The sequence below is a fragment of the Carcharodon carcharias genome, chromosome 12 (assembly GCF_017639515.1).
Source record: "Carcharodon carcharias isolate sCarCar2 chromosome 12, sCarCar2.pri, whole genome shotgun sequence".
Taxonomy (NCBI): domain Eukaryota; kingdom Metazoa; phylum Chordata; class Chondrichthyes; order Lamniformes; family Lamnidae; genus Carcharodon; species Carcharodon carcharias.
This window is the reverse complement of record NC_054478.1, coordinates 135,169,392-135,184,915: the sequence shown is the minus strand read 5'-3', so window position 1 is coordinate 135,184,915 and position 15,524 is coordinate 135,169,392. Positions and strand designations below refer to the sequence as shown.

General features: G+C 40.8%; 1 protein-coding gene across 1 annotated transcript in view; it reads right to left on the bottom strand.

The window, feature by feature from the left end:
- Positions 1 to 5,388: 5,388 nt before the first annotated feature.
- creb1b (cAMP responsive element binding protein 1b) overlaps positions 5,389 to 15,524 on the bottom strand; it is a 72,629-nt gene continuing 62,493 nt past the window's right edge. The window contains exons 6-8 of the mRNA XM_041201486.1: positions 12,662 to 12,844; positions 10,096 to 10,252; positions 5,389 to 6,857 (exon numbers count right to left, since the gene is read on the bottom strand). Of these exons, the coding sequence (XP_041057420.1) occupies positions 6,713 to 6,857; positions 10,096 to 10,252; positions 12,662 to 12,844 (485 nt within the window). The 3' untranslated portion in view covers positions 5,389 to 6,712. The remainder of the gene's footprint in view (positions 6,858 to 10,095; positions 10,253 to 12,661; positions 12,845 to 15,524) is intronic.

Sequence of the window (15,524 nt, the reverse complement as noted above, 5' to 3'; positions counted from 1 at the left end):
TGCTAAGGGGATAGCTCACCACCTTCTCAAGGGCAATTAGGGATGGGAAATAAAGGTTGGCTTTGCCAGCCACACCCACAACCCGTGAAATAAATTATTACATGGCGCCTTTGAAATTGGCTGTAGGATATCAAACTGTCAGAGTTGGAGAAAGCAAAGATCCAGTTGAGGAGAAATTCCATCTTGGGTATTTGGGGATGGAGAGTGAGCAGACAATGCATAGGGGTACAATTCCTGATTTCACAAGGTCTGGCTTAAACAGCACATCAGTAAAAAATTAAATCCTCTTAGCTCAAAGTTTGCAATAAATTATATTGTATTTTGTTGGCAATGTCCCAGTAAAGTGGCTTCTGATGAGAGCCTCTCCTTCGAAACTTGTTTAAATTTAAAATAAGCCTAGAGGTCAACATTAATAAAAACTGAATTTTAAAAAACCACAACCTGCTCTGTCTTAAAATTCTTATGATGTATAAATGTCTATTTTTCTCCACATTACGTTCACCAATTTGCAGTTATGTAGCACCTCCAATATGGTAAAACATCCCATGTTTCACAAGTGTAATCAGACAAGGAGTTGACAGAAAGCCACATAAGGTGCTACCCTTAAGGTGACCAGAAGGTTACTCAGTGGTAGATTTGAAGGAGTATCTTAGAAAGGGGAGAGAGAGAGGCAAAGAGGTTTAGGGAGGGAATTCCATTAAGGCATAAGCAGCTGAAGGCATGGCCACCAATGGTGGGACACTAGAAGTTGTTCAAAAATTTGATTGGTGAATTTTGGGAAAACCACAAACTAGTCTCTCCTAAAACTCTTAAGGATGTAATTTCTGAAATGTAATGTTGCAGCCTCTGCATTACACATGGTATTACTATCAACAAGTATCAGAAATTGAGAGCTACCTCTACAGAGCTGGAGTTCATAATCTTCCATTCAAATCCATTCTGCAAGCTATTCTGAAGGACTCATTATATAGGACAGCAAGGCTCAAGGTTCAATTGCTACTGAGTTAGCTAAAATTAACCTGGTCAGTTAGCAGGGTCACTGTATTTAGCCTGGGTTAAGGAAAAGGAAAATTAGGTGATGTTGATACTTTGGATCACCATACAATGACTCCAATTGGATATTCATATGTGTGTGCTGTGATACTCATGTCAGACTAGCTGGTACTCGCTATGAAATTTCAGATGTGGGTAGGTACTGGATGGTTTTCAGGGCCCCATGATGGTTTTGTTAGTAAGGTGATACTGCCAGGGTGGATAAACCAGAGGACTCAGATTCAAGGCAACTGGCTGAAGAATAACAGACAAGATAAACTGGACATATACTCGAAAAGGAAAAACTTGCATCACTATAGAAGAGAGCAGAGGAGAGGGACCAGGTGGATAGCTTTTTCATAGAACTGGCACAAGCAGCATGGGGAGAATGTTCTTTTTCCAGTATGATTCAGTGGGTGATCCTCGAATGGAAGAGTGAAAAATTGTGGGATGAGAACCAGGGAGCAATAAACTGCTGTATAAGCTTACAAAAATGAAGCTCAATTTGTTTCAATTCATCTCTACCCCTTTTGTTGTTTTTTTTTCCTGTTCTCAGGCCCAAGGTCAGAGAAGAGGGAGAGCCATTGCCAGGATATTTGATCGCCAACCAATTGCAGTGGGTGAGAGAATGCCCTTGGAACACTCGATTTTCACACACCACCCCAAAATATAGACCGTGAACTGCAAAACCTGAAATTTGTTCCACTATCACTTTTTTAAAAAAACACCAGCTCTAAGTGTGAATGATAAAATAATCAACAAGATGACAAACTTAGAGACAATAACTTACAGCACAGTAGGCAGCTGTTTGGCACATCGTGCCTGCATTGGTGCTTTGAAAGAGCTATTCAATAAATCCCACTTGCCTTACACTTTCGCCATAGCATTGCAAACTTTTCCTTTATGTATTTATTCAATTCCATTTTTGAAAGTTATTATTAATATGCTTCCACCACCCTTCCAGATCATAACTCACAGCATAAAATAATTTCTCATCTTGCTTCTGGCTCTTTTGCCAGAGGAATGGGAGTAAGTGGATAACTCTTTCAAAGAACTGGGACAGGCAATATAGGGAAAATGGTCTCCTTTTTACAGTAGGATTCAGTGAGCGATACTCTAACGGAAGAGGGGAAAATTGTGCGCGTGTGGGGTTGGGGTAAGAACCAGGGAGAAACAGTATACGCTACAAAAATGAATCTTAAAGTGCTTACGTTCTGTATTGGTTGTAATCGAACAGATGAGGATCCTGAACAATTCCCATCAAAAGTCTGGTTTTAAACATAAGCCATATTTTTAAAAACATTTTTTTTAAATGGGGCAAGTGAAGAAAATAAAACAAAAACCCTTTGCTGGGAAGTTTCTCATTTAGAAGTAACCCTGAGGGAATTGTTACAAGATTTTTGGGTGTTGGAATGGACAATCAGATTATGAGTTGATCTGAAAGAAAGCCCCTAGCTCAGTTAAACCAACTGTAAATTCCATAAGAGACAGTCAGTCTCGATTGGGTCTCCAGGGCAGAACAGCTGCTGTGAAGTCAAAGGCAGTGGAAATACTTTTAAAATGTCAACTACTTTGAATATCAAAGGAGACATTTTTTTTGCTCTTCAACAGCATTTTCTTTACAAATGGGTTTTCATTCAATCATACAGCACAGGAGGAGGCCATTCAACCCATCCGGCCTGCACTGGTTTGCTGAAAAAGTTATCCAATGAATGCCACACTCCCGCTCTTTCAGAATAGCGTCGCAAAACTTTCTCCGAGTGTATACTCAGTTACTTTTTGAAAACTACCATTTTCAAGGCATCTTCAGAAATCTATTCCACAACATAATAAGATCATGGCTGATCTGATTGTGACCTCTCGCCCACCCCATAACCTTTCACCTTCTTGTTAATCAAGAATCTATCTAGCTCTGCTTAAAAATATTTAAAGATCCTGCTTCCACCACCTTTTGAGGAAGAGAGTTCCAAAGACTCTCAACCCTCAGAAAAAAATTCTCCTGTCTTAAATGAGCAACCCTTTAGCCTAAATAAAAACAAAAAACCGCGGATGCTGGAAATCCAAAACAAAAACAGAATTACCTGGAAAAACTCAGCAGGTCTGGCAGCATCGGCGGAGAAGAAAAGAGTTGACGTTTCGAGTCCTCATGACCCTTCAACAGAACTGAACTTCTGTTGAAGGGTCATGAGGACTCGAAACGTCAACTCTTCTTCTCCGCTGATGCTGCCAGACCTGCTGAGTTTTTCCAGGTAATTCTGTTTTTGTTAACCCTTTAGCCTAACCTGTCTAACCTTAACTCATAAGTCAACCCGCTCATTCCTGGTATTAGTCTAGTAAAGCTTCTCTGAACTGCTTCTAACACATTTACATCTTTCCTTAAATAAGGAGTCCAGCACTGAACACAATACTCCAGATGTGGCCTCACCAGTGCCCTGTTCAACTGAAGAATAACCTCCCTACTTTTGTAATCAATTCCCCTCACAATGAACAATAACATTCTATTAGCTTTACTAATTACTTGCTGTACCTGCATACAAGCCTTTTGTGATTCATGCACTGATTCACAGCTCTGCAATCTCACATCATTTAGATAATATGCTTTTTTATTCTTCCTGCCAAAATGGACAATTTCACACTTGCCCACATTATACTCCATTTGCAAGTTCTTTGCGCCCCCTCGCTTAATCTGTCACTTTGTAGCCTCCTTACATCGTCTTCACAACTTACTTTCCTACCAATCTTTGCATTGTCAGCAAATTTAGCAACTATACTATCTGCCCCTTCATCCAAGTCATTTATATAAATTGTAAAAAGTTGAGGCCCCAGCACTGATCCCTGTGGCATGCCACTCGTTACATCCTGCCAACCAGAAAAAAAACATTTATGGCTATCCTCTGCTTCCTGTTTGCTAGCCAAGCTTCTATCCATGCCAATATGTTATCCCCTACATCATGAGCTTTTATTTTTCGCAATAGCATTTGATGTAGCACCTTATCAAATGTCTTCTAGAAATCTAAGTACAGTACTTCCACAGATTTCCCTTTATCCACAGCACATGACTCTTTCAAAGAACTCCAACAGATTGGTTAAGCATGATTTCCCTTTCACAAAACTATGTTGACTCTGCCTGATTGTTTTAAACTTTTTAAGGGGACTTGCAGGTACTGTCTTTCAGAAGAGAGGTTAAGCCAAGGCCTTGTGCAAAACATCCCACAGCACTATCAAAGATGAGTTCTCCCTCAAATCCTGGCCAATATTTCTCTCAACCAATATTTTTGAGTTATCACATTGCTGTGGGATCTTGCTGTGCGCAAAGCAGTTGCTGTGAACAATGACTACATTTTAAAAGTACTTCATTAGCTGTAATATGCCATGGGACATCATCTGGTCATGAATGACACTATATATGTCTTTCCATTCTTCTTAACAAGTCATCATTGTAGTATTAAGGTTCATTCTTGTGCTTGGCTTTGCTAGTTGGCTTGTACAAGCTTTCATTAGCATAGTAAATATAAGATACTGTAAATGTAAACCTTGCCACTCAGGTCCCCAGCCATAAATGTGTGTGTGTGTGTGTGTGTCCCCACATATGTGCAGGATGCATACACGCACGAGGTGGAGAGGCGGTATTCTAATACCATACTGAAGGAATGCTTTGCTGTTGGAGGTGCTCTCTTTCAGATGGGACTTGAACCTGATGCCCTGACTGCCCTTGCAGGTGGATGTAAAAGGTCTCATGGTACTACTGCAAGAAGAACAGGGAATTTCTCCCATGCGTCCTGGCTTTTATATCCTTAACAAACATCAATAAAACAGATTACCTGTTGGATATCACACTGCTTTAAGCTGCCACGTTTCTTACTATAGTGACTACACTTCCAAAAAAAAGTACTTCATTGGTCATAAAGAGCTTTGTGATGTCCTGAGGTCATGGTAAGTGCTTTCTTTCACTCTTTGCCCTCCTGGTTTTCTGTTGTTTTACTTCAACAGGTGAAGTTTTCTACACTCGAGTTGCTTGGTGTCTTAAATGCCTAAGTGCCTTTTGCTGTAATTAGCTGACAATGTAACAACCTAGCTACCTAGAAACTGACTGCTTAGTGTGAAATTTATGTTAAATTAGGTCCTTGGTCAAGGCTGCTCCTCAGCTGATGCCAGAACTGCTTAACTGGCTTGATTCAAACACCACGACTTGCAATGATCACTTGGGGTGAGTGTTATTCTTCCTCCCAGACTGAACTTTTGTTTGCATTGGTGCGCAGAGATCATTTGTGCGACATCTTGTATGCACTGTCTTGTTAGTGTCTTTGTACTACGACCGCTTTAAAAAGAAAGCTTTGGAAAAAAAGTAGATTGTTCTTTTGCTCTTTTAAAATTTGCACTGGGCTAGTTTATTTTGCAGGGTGGGGGACAAGGTGCTGAACCTCAAGGTTGATGGAACAGCGGTGCTCTCTCTATTGAGAGCAGTGAAAGGGTTGTATCACAAACCCTTAGCCTTTTCTAGTTCTATTTTTTCCTTGCAGAGTCACACTTCTTTTAGAAATATATATACAGTATAAAAATGTAAAGTGTTATTAATACAGTGCAAAGGCATCAAACAAAGGTGACCAGTTTCACAACAATTATTCTTCCCCCCCGCCGCCCAAAAAAAATAACAGCGTTTTACACCCACTTCGCTGTGGGTGCTGTTTTACAGCATTAATTGGTTTTATGGTTCGATCCCTCACATATTTTTCTGTTGAATGATAAATACAAAGCTTAACATTCCTTCCAGCCTCACCACCTTTTGGGCAGGGGTGCAGTCAGCTCAGCTTGACTGACAGAACAGTCTGGCTGGATCACAACACCATTTAGAAAGAGAGGAAAAAATATATATATATATGTATAGGTATATAATTGCAAACCAACACGACTTTTAAAATTCAAGCTCAGACTAAAAAAAGTGATTAATTGAAAAGGCCAGTAAGCGAAGCAGTCAAGGCGCTCGATATCCACAACTTTCTGGATTAAAGGGATCTTCTGCCCCAACCGGGGCCAATCCCCCTGACACGCTTGCCAACATTGTGTGGTGTGGTTCTGTATTGTTCCTGGGTTGCAATCTGACGTATCCTGCAAATGGCTTGGTGAGATGATGATAGCACAGCCATCCGTATTGCCAGAGCATGTGCCTTTAAAAGTATCGGCCTGAAGGTGCCACAAAGACAAGGCCATGGATGCAGGTGCAACTCCCACTCCACCTGATGGGATGACTGCAACAACACTGCACTCCAGAGCAACAAGAAGAAAAAGAATAATGGGGTGGTAGTGGTGGGGGAAAAGACAAAAATGCTAAACTAAAATGTTTGTGATTTTTCCTGGTCACACTAGACAAGAATTTTTTTTGTACCGATAAGTTAGTTTGTATATAAAAATGTTCATGTGAAAAAAGCAATTGCCCAAACCAGGTTCCAGGCTATCTTGAGTTTGGAACGCGAAAGATTTGACCAGGTTGGATCCCGCGATCCGATGCATGATCCCCTGGTGCATGGGCGTGCAGCTGCCGGAACTGCATCCATGCAGTTTTTTTGATTTTTTTTTCCCATGTAGGAGAGAAACCATTAGAAAAGTAGCAGAGTCGCCCAGCTCATGCCAATAGTCTTTTGGGGCAAGTCTGTTAATCATTCGCAAGAATGACAGTGGCGTGCTAGTCGGATTTATGGCAATACAGGTCTTTGAGTGCCTTGAGCTCTTCAATGAGGGTCTTGTTTTGATTTTCCAGAACAGCAACCCGGTTCTCCAAACATTTCACATACTCTTTCTTCTTGCGACGACACTCCCGTGCTGCTTCCCTGAAAAGGGTAAATGTAAAGACTTAGAATAAGCAGACATCATCATTCCCTGCAACAGTATTTTCCCTTTCCTCCATGTCCCCAGCTTAATGAAGGAACTCAAGCTAACATATCCCTCCAACCCTACTGTCCTTAAGACTTCCGTCCATCTCCAATTCTGGCTTCTTGCTTCACCCCATCATCTGCAGCCGTGTCTTCAGCTGTCCAGGCCATAATCTGCAATATCCCCCCACTAAACTTCTTTCTCTCTCTCCTTCTTTAAGTAACTCCTTAAAATCCTAATTGCTCTTGAAAATCCAAATACACTACATCCACTGATTTCCTTTATCCACCCTACTAGTTACAATTTCAAAAAGGGCATTAAAATACACATTAGGGTGGAAAACTATATTTGAGATTTGATACGATTTCCACTGTGTTAGAAAAAATCCAAGAGGAGATCTTTAAATTACAAATCAAATTGATCAGGATAATTGGGGAAAACTATTTTCTCCGTTTGAGTTGTCAGCGACAAGGAGTTGTCAATTTAAAACCAAGCGGGTGGAAAGAGACATCAGGGTAACTTTTTAAAAAACATTGCTGTAGGGAATTCTTAGCCACGGGGAGTAGTTGAGTCAGAGATTATTAAACCTTCTAAAGAGAAGCAGGTAAATAGGGAGGGAGTTTTGGGCTGCTTCAGTCAAGTGCTGGCACAGGCAAGATTGGTCGGCCAAATGGCCTCCAGCTGTGTTATGAACTTTTACCGTCCCATGTGCAGGTAAGTGTTGATCATGGCGGTCATCACAGTCAAGCCTATCTTGTTCTCATCTGATGCCCACACTCTACAGCTGTCAGTATGGCTCATGGTTTACACCATAAGATGTAGGAGCAGGTGTAGGCCATTTGGCCTATCGAGTCTGCTCTGCTATTCAATGAGATCATGGCTGATCTGATAATCCTCAACTCCACTTTCCTGCCTTTTCCCCATAATCCTTGATTCCCTTACTGATTAAAAATTTGTCTATATCAGCCTCGAATATACTTATTGACCCAGCCTCTGTAGCCCTCTGTGATAAGGAATTCCACAGATGAACTACCCTCAGAGAAGAAATTCCTCATCTCTGTCTTAAATGGGTGACCCCTTACTCTGAGGTTATGCCCTCTGGTCCTAGGCCCTCCTACAAAGAAAAACAATCTCTCAGCATCTACCCTGTTAAGCCCCTTATGAATCTTGTGTGTTTCTTCTCAGTCTTCTGTACTCCGATGACTACAGGGCTAACCTACTCAACCTCTCCTCATAAAAAAATCCCTCCATACCTGGGAATCAATATAGTGAATCTTCGCTGAACTGCCTCCAACGCCAGTACATTTTTCCTTCGATAAGGGGACCAAAACTGTTGCACAGTATTCTAGGTGTGGTCTAACTAGTGCCTTGTATAGTTTTAGCAAGACTTCCCTATTTTTATACTCCATTCCCTTTGAAATAAAGGCCAACATTCCAATTGCCTTCCCTATTATCTGTTGAACTTGTATGCTAGCTTTTTGGGATTCATGCACAAGGACCCCCAAATCCCAATGTGCTGCAGCTTTCTTCATTTAAATAATATTCAGCTCTTCTATTCTTCCTGCCAAAGTGCACAACCTCACATTTTCCCACATTATATTCCATTTGCCAACATTTTTGCCCACTCAATTAACCTGTCTATATCCCTCTGTAGACTCCTTGTGACATCCTCACCATTTGCCTTCCCACCTATTTTTGTGTCATCAGCAAACTTGTTGATAGTACATTCATTTCCCTCATCCAAGTCATTAATATATATTGTAAATAATTGTGGCCCCAGCACTGATCCGTGTGGCACTCTACTAGTTACAGGTTGCCATCCTGAAAATGCCCCCCTTATCCCAACTCTGTCTTCTATTAATTAGCCAATCCTCTATCTATGCTAATATACTATCCCCAACATCATGGGCTCTTATCTTATTAAATACCCTTATGTGAGGTACCTTATCGAACGCCTTTTGGAAGTCCAAATATATTATATCTACTGGTTCCCCATTATCTATCCTGCTTGTTAACTCCTCAAAGAATTCTAATAAATTTGTCAGACATGATTTCCCCTTCATGAAGACATGCTGACTCTGCCTGATTATATTACGCATTTCTAAATGATCTGATATTACATCCTTTATAATAGACTCCAACATGACAGATGTTAAGCTAACTTAATAGTTATCTGTTTTTTGTCTCCCTCCCTTTTTGAATAAAGGTGTTATATTGGCAGTTTTCCAATCTTCTGGGGCTTTTCTAGAATCTAAGGATTCTTGGAAGATTACTACCAGTGCATCCATTATCTCTGCCACTACTTCCTTTAATATCCTAGGATGCAACCCATCAGATTAAGGGGGCTTATCGGCCTTTAGCCCATTGGTTTCCCTAGTGACAGTTATTATATTTATTTTCCTTTTGCCCCTTGATTATTTAGTATTTTTGGATTGCTATTAGTGAACTCTACCGTGAAGGGTGATGCAAAATATTTGTTCAGCTCCTCTGCCATTTCCTGGTTCCCCAATATTATTTCCCTAGCCTCATTCTCTAAGGGGCCTATGTTCACTTTGGCCTTGCTCTTCCTTTTCATATATTTAAAGAAGCTCTTACTGTCCATTTTTATATTACTTGCTAGTTTACCCTCAAAGTTTATTTTCACACACTATTTTTTTTTGGTCATCTTTTGTTGGTTCTTAAAACTTTCCCAATCCTCTGGCTGACCACTAATCTTTGCCACATTGTATTTTTTTTTCTTTCAATTTGATACTGTCCTTAACTTCCTTGGTTAACCATGGTTGGTTTATCCCCTTCCTTGAATCCTTCTTCCTCACTGGGATATATCTTTGTGAGCCATGAACTATTTTCTTAAATCTGCCATTGTTCATCAACCTCTTTTCTGCTAAACTCCTTTCCCAGTCCACTGCAGCCAACTCTGCCCTCATTCCTTTGTAATTCCCCTTATATGTTTTAGCTAGCTGTTATGTTGTGGCTCTTTTTCAAGATTAAGACCAATTGTACCAACTATTGCCTCAGCTGAGATCAATTTAGCGAATACAAATCCAGAAATGGAAGTTGGGACTTACACCAGGTGGCATCTTTACCCACCAACCCCATTGGAAGAGCCTGCCATGAATTTCCTCTCACCCACTTGGATGATCCTTCCAGGAGGACATAGCCATCAGTTTCCAAGATTGGAGGAAAGGAAATTACCTGTTTTTCATGAGGCGGATTTCTCGTTTGCGCGTGGTTTCTTCAGCGTTCTGGGGCTGGTTCTGCAGGACTGGCGATGACGCCATTACCATTCCTTGGCCGGCAGTGGAGTTGGGAGTGGTACGGATCTGATAGGTCTGGACATCTCCAGCTGCACCTGAGTAAAAGAAGAAGAAAGTAAATCAGGACAAAAGAGACGAAAAAATAAACGTTAACTGTCAATGTCATAGTGCATTAGTATGACGAAGAACGAGCCAGCACGCCCCTGGTCATCCCAATTACTTAAGGAAGTGCCTTTACCCCACATCAGAATTCTAGATATTAACTTCTAAAATACAAAATATAATTAATTCAACAAGGATGCTTTAAATCCCAACTTTCTCAAGTTTAAACGATCAAAAAAAAGTAATGCTGCGCATAATTAATATTGCATAGCTTTTCAAAGACACTTACAGATACCATGCACTGACGTGGGACCTGTGCAGAGTTTTCTATATTGATCATTGACACAATTTTAAATATTGAGTAGTGCTTTAAAATTAATTATATATAAACTGCAAACGTGTATGGCGGAGGGAAGGCATGTGAGCTTGTTGCCTTTATTTCCTTAGGTAGCGACAGCCTGATTCTAGTTAACTTCAGTTCACAGACTTGCTCGGGTGGTGTAGTGTGTTATGCTTAAGGCAGGAGTTATCTTCTGAGCCCCAGAATCTCCGATTATCTGAGTGATAGGCTACCTCAGGTATGGCACCCAGTGTTAATCCAATTAAACACCACTGTTTTCAGGTCAAGGCCTCATTAATCCACTTTTATCGTGTCAATCATACAGGCTGGATAAATTCCCGTCTTAATTCTCATCACCTTTTGTTGTGCTGAGCTAACTGATCTCAGCCATACCCTGAATGTTCCTGGACTAGTGGGTTAAAAAAAAACAAAGATTTCAGCAGCTCTACTGGAGACAGCATACCACCTCAAATCCCCCCACTCCAAGTTAATCTCTTAAATGAAATCCAACTCCTGCTTTTTCAATCCCACCCTCTTTCCTACTCAACTTCTGATCTCCTTGTAACTCCTCACACCACCTCGCACTATAAATGGCTCACTTTACTGAGGCACCATTTTGCTCCAACTTTACATCAATCCTCCCTCAAAAAGCCTAATCTCAAACCATCAACCTACTGCCTCATCTTTAATCTCCCTCTTCTCTCCAAGGCACTTGAACATGTCTTTGTCTATTAACTACATACCCATCTGTCCCAGAATCCCTTCAGTCAGCTTTTAAGGGGAAAAAAAGCCACAAAGCTCGAGGATTGTTGCAGCTAAGCCTTCATGAGACATAGTTACTTCAATTTTGTATTCAGCAGATCCATTCTAAGAGGAATGCAAATGAGAAGTTGGCAATATCAAAATACTGGGATTGCTGATGACTGAATACAATACATTTTATTGCCACTAACTGGCTCCACCATGTTTAATTAAAAATGCACCACCACCACCTAATGGCAGAATCTCAAACTGCATTAGCCTGTCACTTTAAATTGTTTTTAAATAACCTCAAATGTCAAAGAAGAAAATTACATTTTCAACATTCACCTGGTCCATTTGGAAAAGGCAGCAGCCCAGTTGCAAAGCTTTTGACCTCACAGGGCTTTGTATACAGACAAATCTTGGACTGACGCACGTAGCAGGGGGAGAGAAAAATAATCAGAGGGGAGCCCTTATTTTCTGCTCCTGAGAATGCCCTGTCCCTAGAGCTCCAAACTGACGGTACTTGAGGAAACTTTTAAGCACTGACCACTCTATCGTCAGCAGACGACATTAGAGTGCCAAGCAACTCATGATAATATGACATCTGATTCAAAAAATACATAAATTGCTTAAACAAGTTGTACTGCCTGAAAGGGCGATGAAAGCAGATTCAATAGCAATTTTCAAAATTAGATATAGATATCTGAAGGAGAGAAATTTTGCAGGGGTATGGGGAAAGAACAGAGAATGAGACCAATTGGATAGCTCTTTCAAGGAGCTGGTGCAGACACAAAGGGCTGAATGGCCTCTACCTTTGCTGATGCTCTGAATCCACGGTACATTACTTAAATCCCCTCCTGCCTTTGTTAAAATGGCTCAAAATTTAGCAAATACAAAACAGGATGCATAGCAGAGATAAAAATCATCAGTTACACAGCAAAATGAATGTTTGAATCAACTTTGGTGAAACTCTGTGATAGGTTGTGCCACAGAACCTACAATATCGTGCACATCAAATTCCTGCTCTCAGCTAAGCACTATTATGCCACAGCATGCACTGGCATTAAAAATCACGGAGTTTTTCCCGAACGCTCATTTGGATACCAAATTGTCTGATCCAGTGAAAATCAGACAGAGTACCTGCTACCTCAACAGAGCGCCGTGGGGCACAAGTGACTTCATAACCTGACTCTTTTGGCCTTGTTAACGTCATTGCAAAATTAGTCTACCACATCCAAAATTGCTACAGTGCATGGGAATTGTGAAGTTAGAAAGTTCACAATTTTTTAAAGAAAAAAGTTCCTGACAAATGACTCACCTTGTACGACCACTTGGCTGCCCGGCACAAAGATCTGCTGTCCATCGGGACTCTGGGCGTACTGTACAATGGCTGCCCCACCTTGGGCTGTCGCTGCGTTACTCATTGTTAGCGTTTGGAGCCCTTGCACCCCATCTGTGCCATTGTTGGCTAGCTGGATTGCGCCTCCCTGTGTGATAGCAACTGGCAACAGTGAAGAGTTAGGTTAATGGAAACTTTCTGAATTTAAGTCACTGTTTTGATTGTAAGATTCAGTGATGCCTCTTTATTGACTGTTAAAAGTAGTTATTAGGGCTGAGCAAGGACAAAATTTTTTTTGAGCCCCCTTCCCCAATCTGCAATTAAAAACAGGCAATTGTACAAAAATATAAATCTAAGTATTTCTGCAGTCTTTTTATCAATAGCAATTTCAGTCTGCAACAAGAAAAAATTGTATTTACATAGTCTATTTAACATAGTAAAATGCCCAAAGTGCTTCACAGGAATGTTGTCAGACAAAATTTGACACTGAACCACAGTGACCAAATGCTTGATCAAAGGGGGTGGTTTTTAGGTTTTTAAGGGCCGTCTTAAAGGATGAAAAAGAAGTTATGAGGTGGAGAGGTTTCAGAAGGGAATTTCTCAGCTTAGGATCAAGGCAGCTTTAAGGCATGTTCACCAATGGTAAAGCAGTGAAAACTGGGGATGCACAAGAGGCCAGAGTTTGAATATCATTTTATGATAATATTCTGGGCTATTAATAGAAAAACTGACCAGCACCTGTTAATCATTTCAATTATAGGCTCTACATTTACATGCACCTTGACTTTAAAAGAAGGTAGGTTTCATTGAGTTTGAAGGGCTGCATTAAATAGGGAGGGATGCAAATAAATAGTCCAAGGTGAGACCTTATCTTCATCTCTCAACCATCTCCTGTCCCTGGTCCTTCAAACTGATAACACCCATAAGCGTTTGGACAACTGAGCTGCTCCACTCTCAGCAGGATCCAACAGAGCACATTATCTGTCTTCATTTTATTTGAACTTCCCCCTCCGGCACAACGTGGGAAATCAATGTGGCTGAAGTATACTGGCTGAAGTAGCTTGGTTTGAACGGAGGATTGACAATGGAATCCTCCAGATACTTGTGTCAATCTTTTAAGAGCATTTAATAAGATGAATGAATGTTGACCATCCATTGTGAAGGAACTAGCTGGGATTGTTCCCCTTAGAGTAGAAAAGGTTAAGGGGAAATTTAATAGAGGTATTCAAAATCATGAAGGTTTAATGGAGTAAATAAGGAGAAATGGTTTCCTCTGGCAGGAAGGTCTAAACCAGAGGTCACATATTTAAGATAACTAGCAAGAACTAGCAAGAGGAGAGATCAGGAAACCTTTTTTATGAAGCAAGTTGTGATCTGGAATGCACTACCTGAAAGGGTGGTGGAAGCAGATTTAACAATAATTTTCAAGAGGGAAATGGAAACAATTGCAGGGTGATAGGGAAAGTGCAAGGAAATGGGATTAATTGAATCTTTCAAAGAGCTAGAATGGGGACAAAGGGCTGAACAGCCTCTTTTGATGCTGTTTGATTGTATTCTATAACATAGAAATTACAGTGGCTATGAAAAGCCTCAATTGTGGTAGATTGTAACAGTATTATCACACGATTATCCATCCTTGTCAATACATTTACAAGATGAACGGTACTTGGCTTCCACAGCCCAGACCTAATTTATTTATTGGCTAAGCTGACACTTCTATCTTTATTTCCAAAGTTACTGGTTGATTCTAATTTTGGGGCAAGGGTGAGAAACAGTAGCTGTGAAAATCTCACCAAGCTCCTCCCTACACAGCTGCTTTAAAAAAAATGAACTGAATGAGGCATTGTAAATGCATTTGTTCAAAAGATTACACCTGAAGCAGAAACCTCACCAGAGCAGTGCAGGAAAGTTTTTTTATAATTACTAAGGCAAAGATTAAGACCTGCAAAGGTTTAGAAAGCAATGTTCAGTTAGGTTTCTCAGAAACATCCCAGAGTGCTTCACACACACATTGCTTTTTAGCAATGCAGTTACAACATACTAATGGAAGGAAAATGACAGACAGAATTACGGTCCCAGGGATGAGAAACTTCAGTAACGAAGATAGATTGGAGAGGTTGGGACTGCTCTCCTTGGAAAGGCGGCGGCTAAGGGGAGATTTGATAGTGATGTTCAAAATCATGAGGGGTCTGGACAGAGTAGATAGGGAGAAGCTGTTCCCGCTTGTAAAAGGATCAAGAACGAAAGGGCACAGATTTAAAGTGATTTGCAAAAGAAGCAAATGTGATGTGAGAAAAAACTCTTTCACACAACGTGTGGTTCAAGTCTGGAATGCACTGCCTGGAATCGTTGAGGAGGCAGGTTCAATCAAGGTATTCAAGAGGCATTAGATGGTTATTTGAATAGAAACAATGTGCAGGGGTACGGGGAAAAGGCAGGGCAATGGCAATAGGTCATAATACTCATTTTTAAAAATTCATTCACGGGATGTGGGCTTCGCTGGCTGGGCCAGCATTTATTGCCCACTCCTAGTTGTCCTTGAGAAGGTCCTTGGGGGAAGGGATCGAAATCAGCCAAAAGGTGGAGAATATTTTTTTATATGTATATTTTTCTTTCCCCACCTATTTCGATCATTATTTTTAAAATTTATTTCCATCCATTGTTTTATTCTCCACCTTTTGGCCTATTTCAATCCCTTCCCCCCACCCCACCCCCACTAGGGCCATAGGTCACTTGCTCACCCTGCTTTCTACCCTTAACGTCACCATTAGCACATCCTTTAGCTAATATCACCATCAACACCTCTTTGTCCTTTTGTTTATGACATCTTTGGCAATCTCTC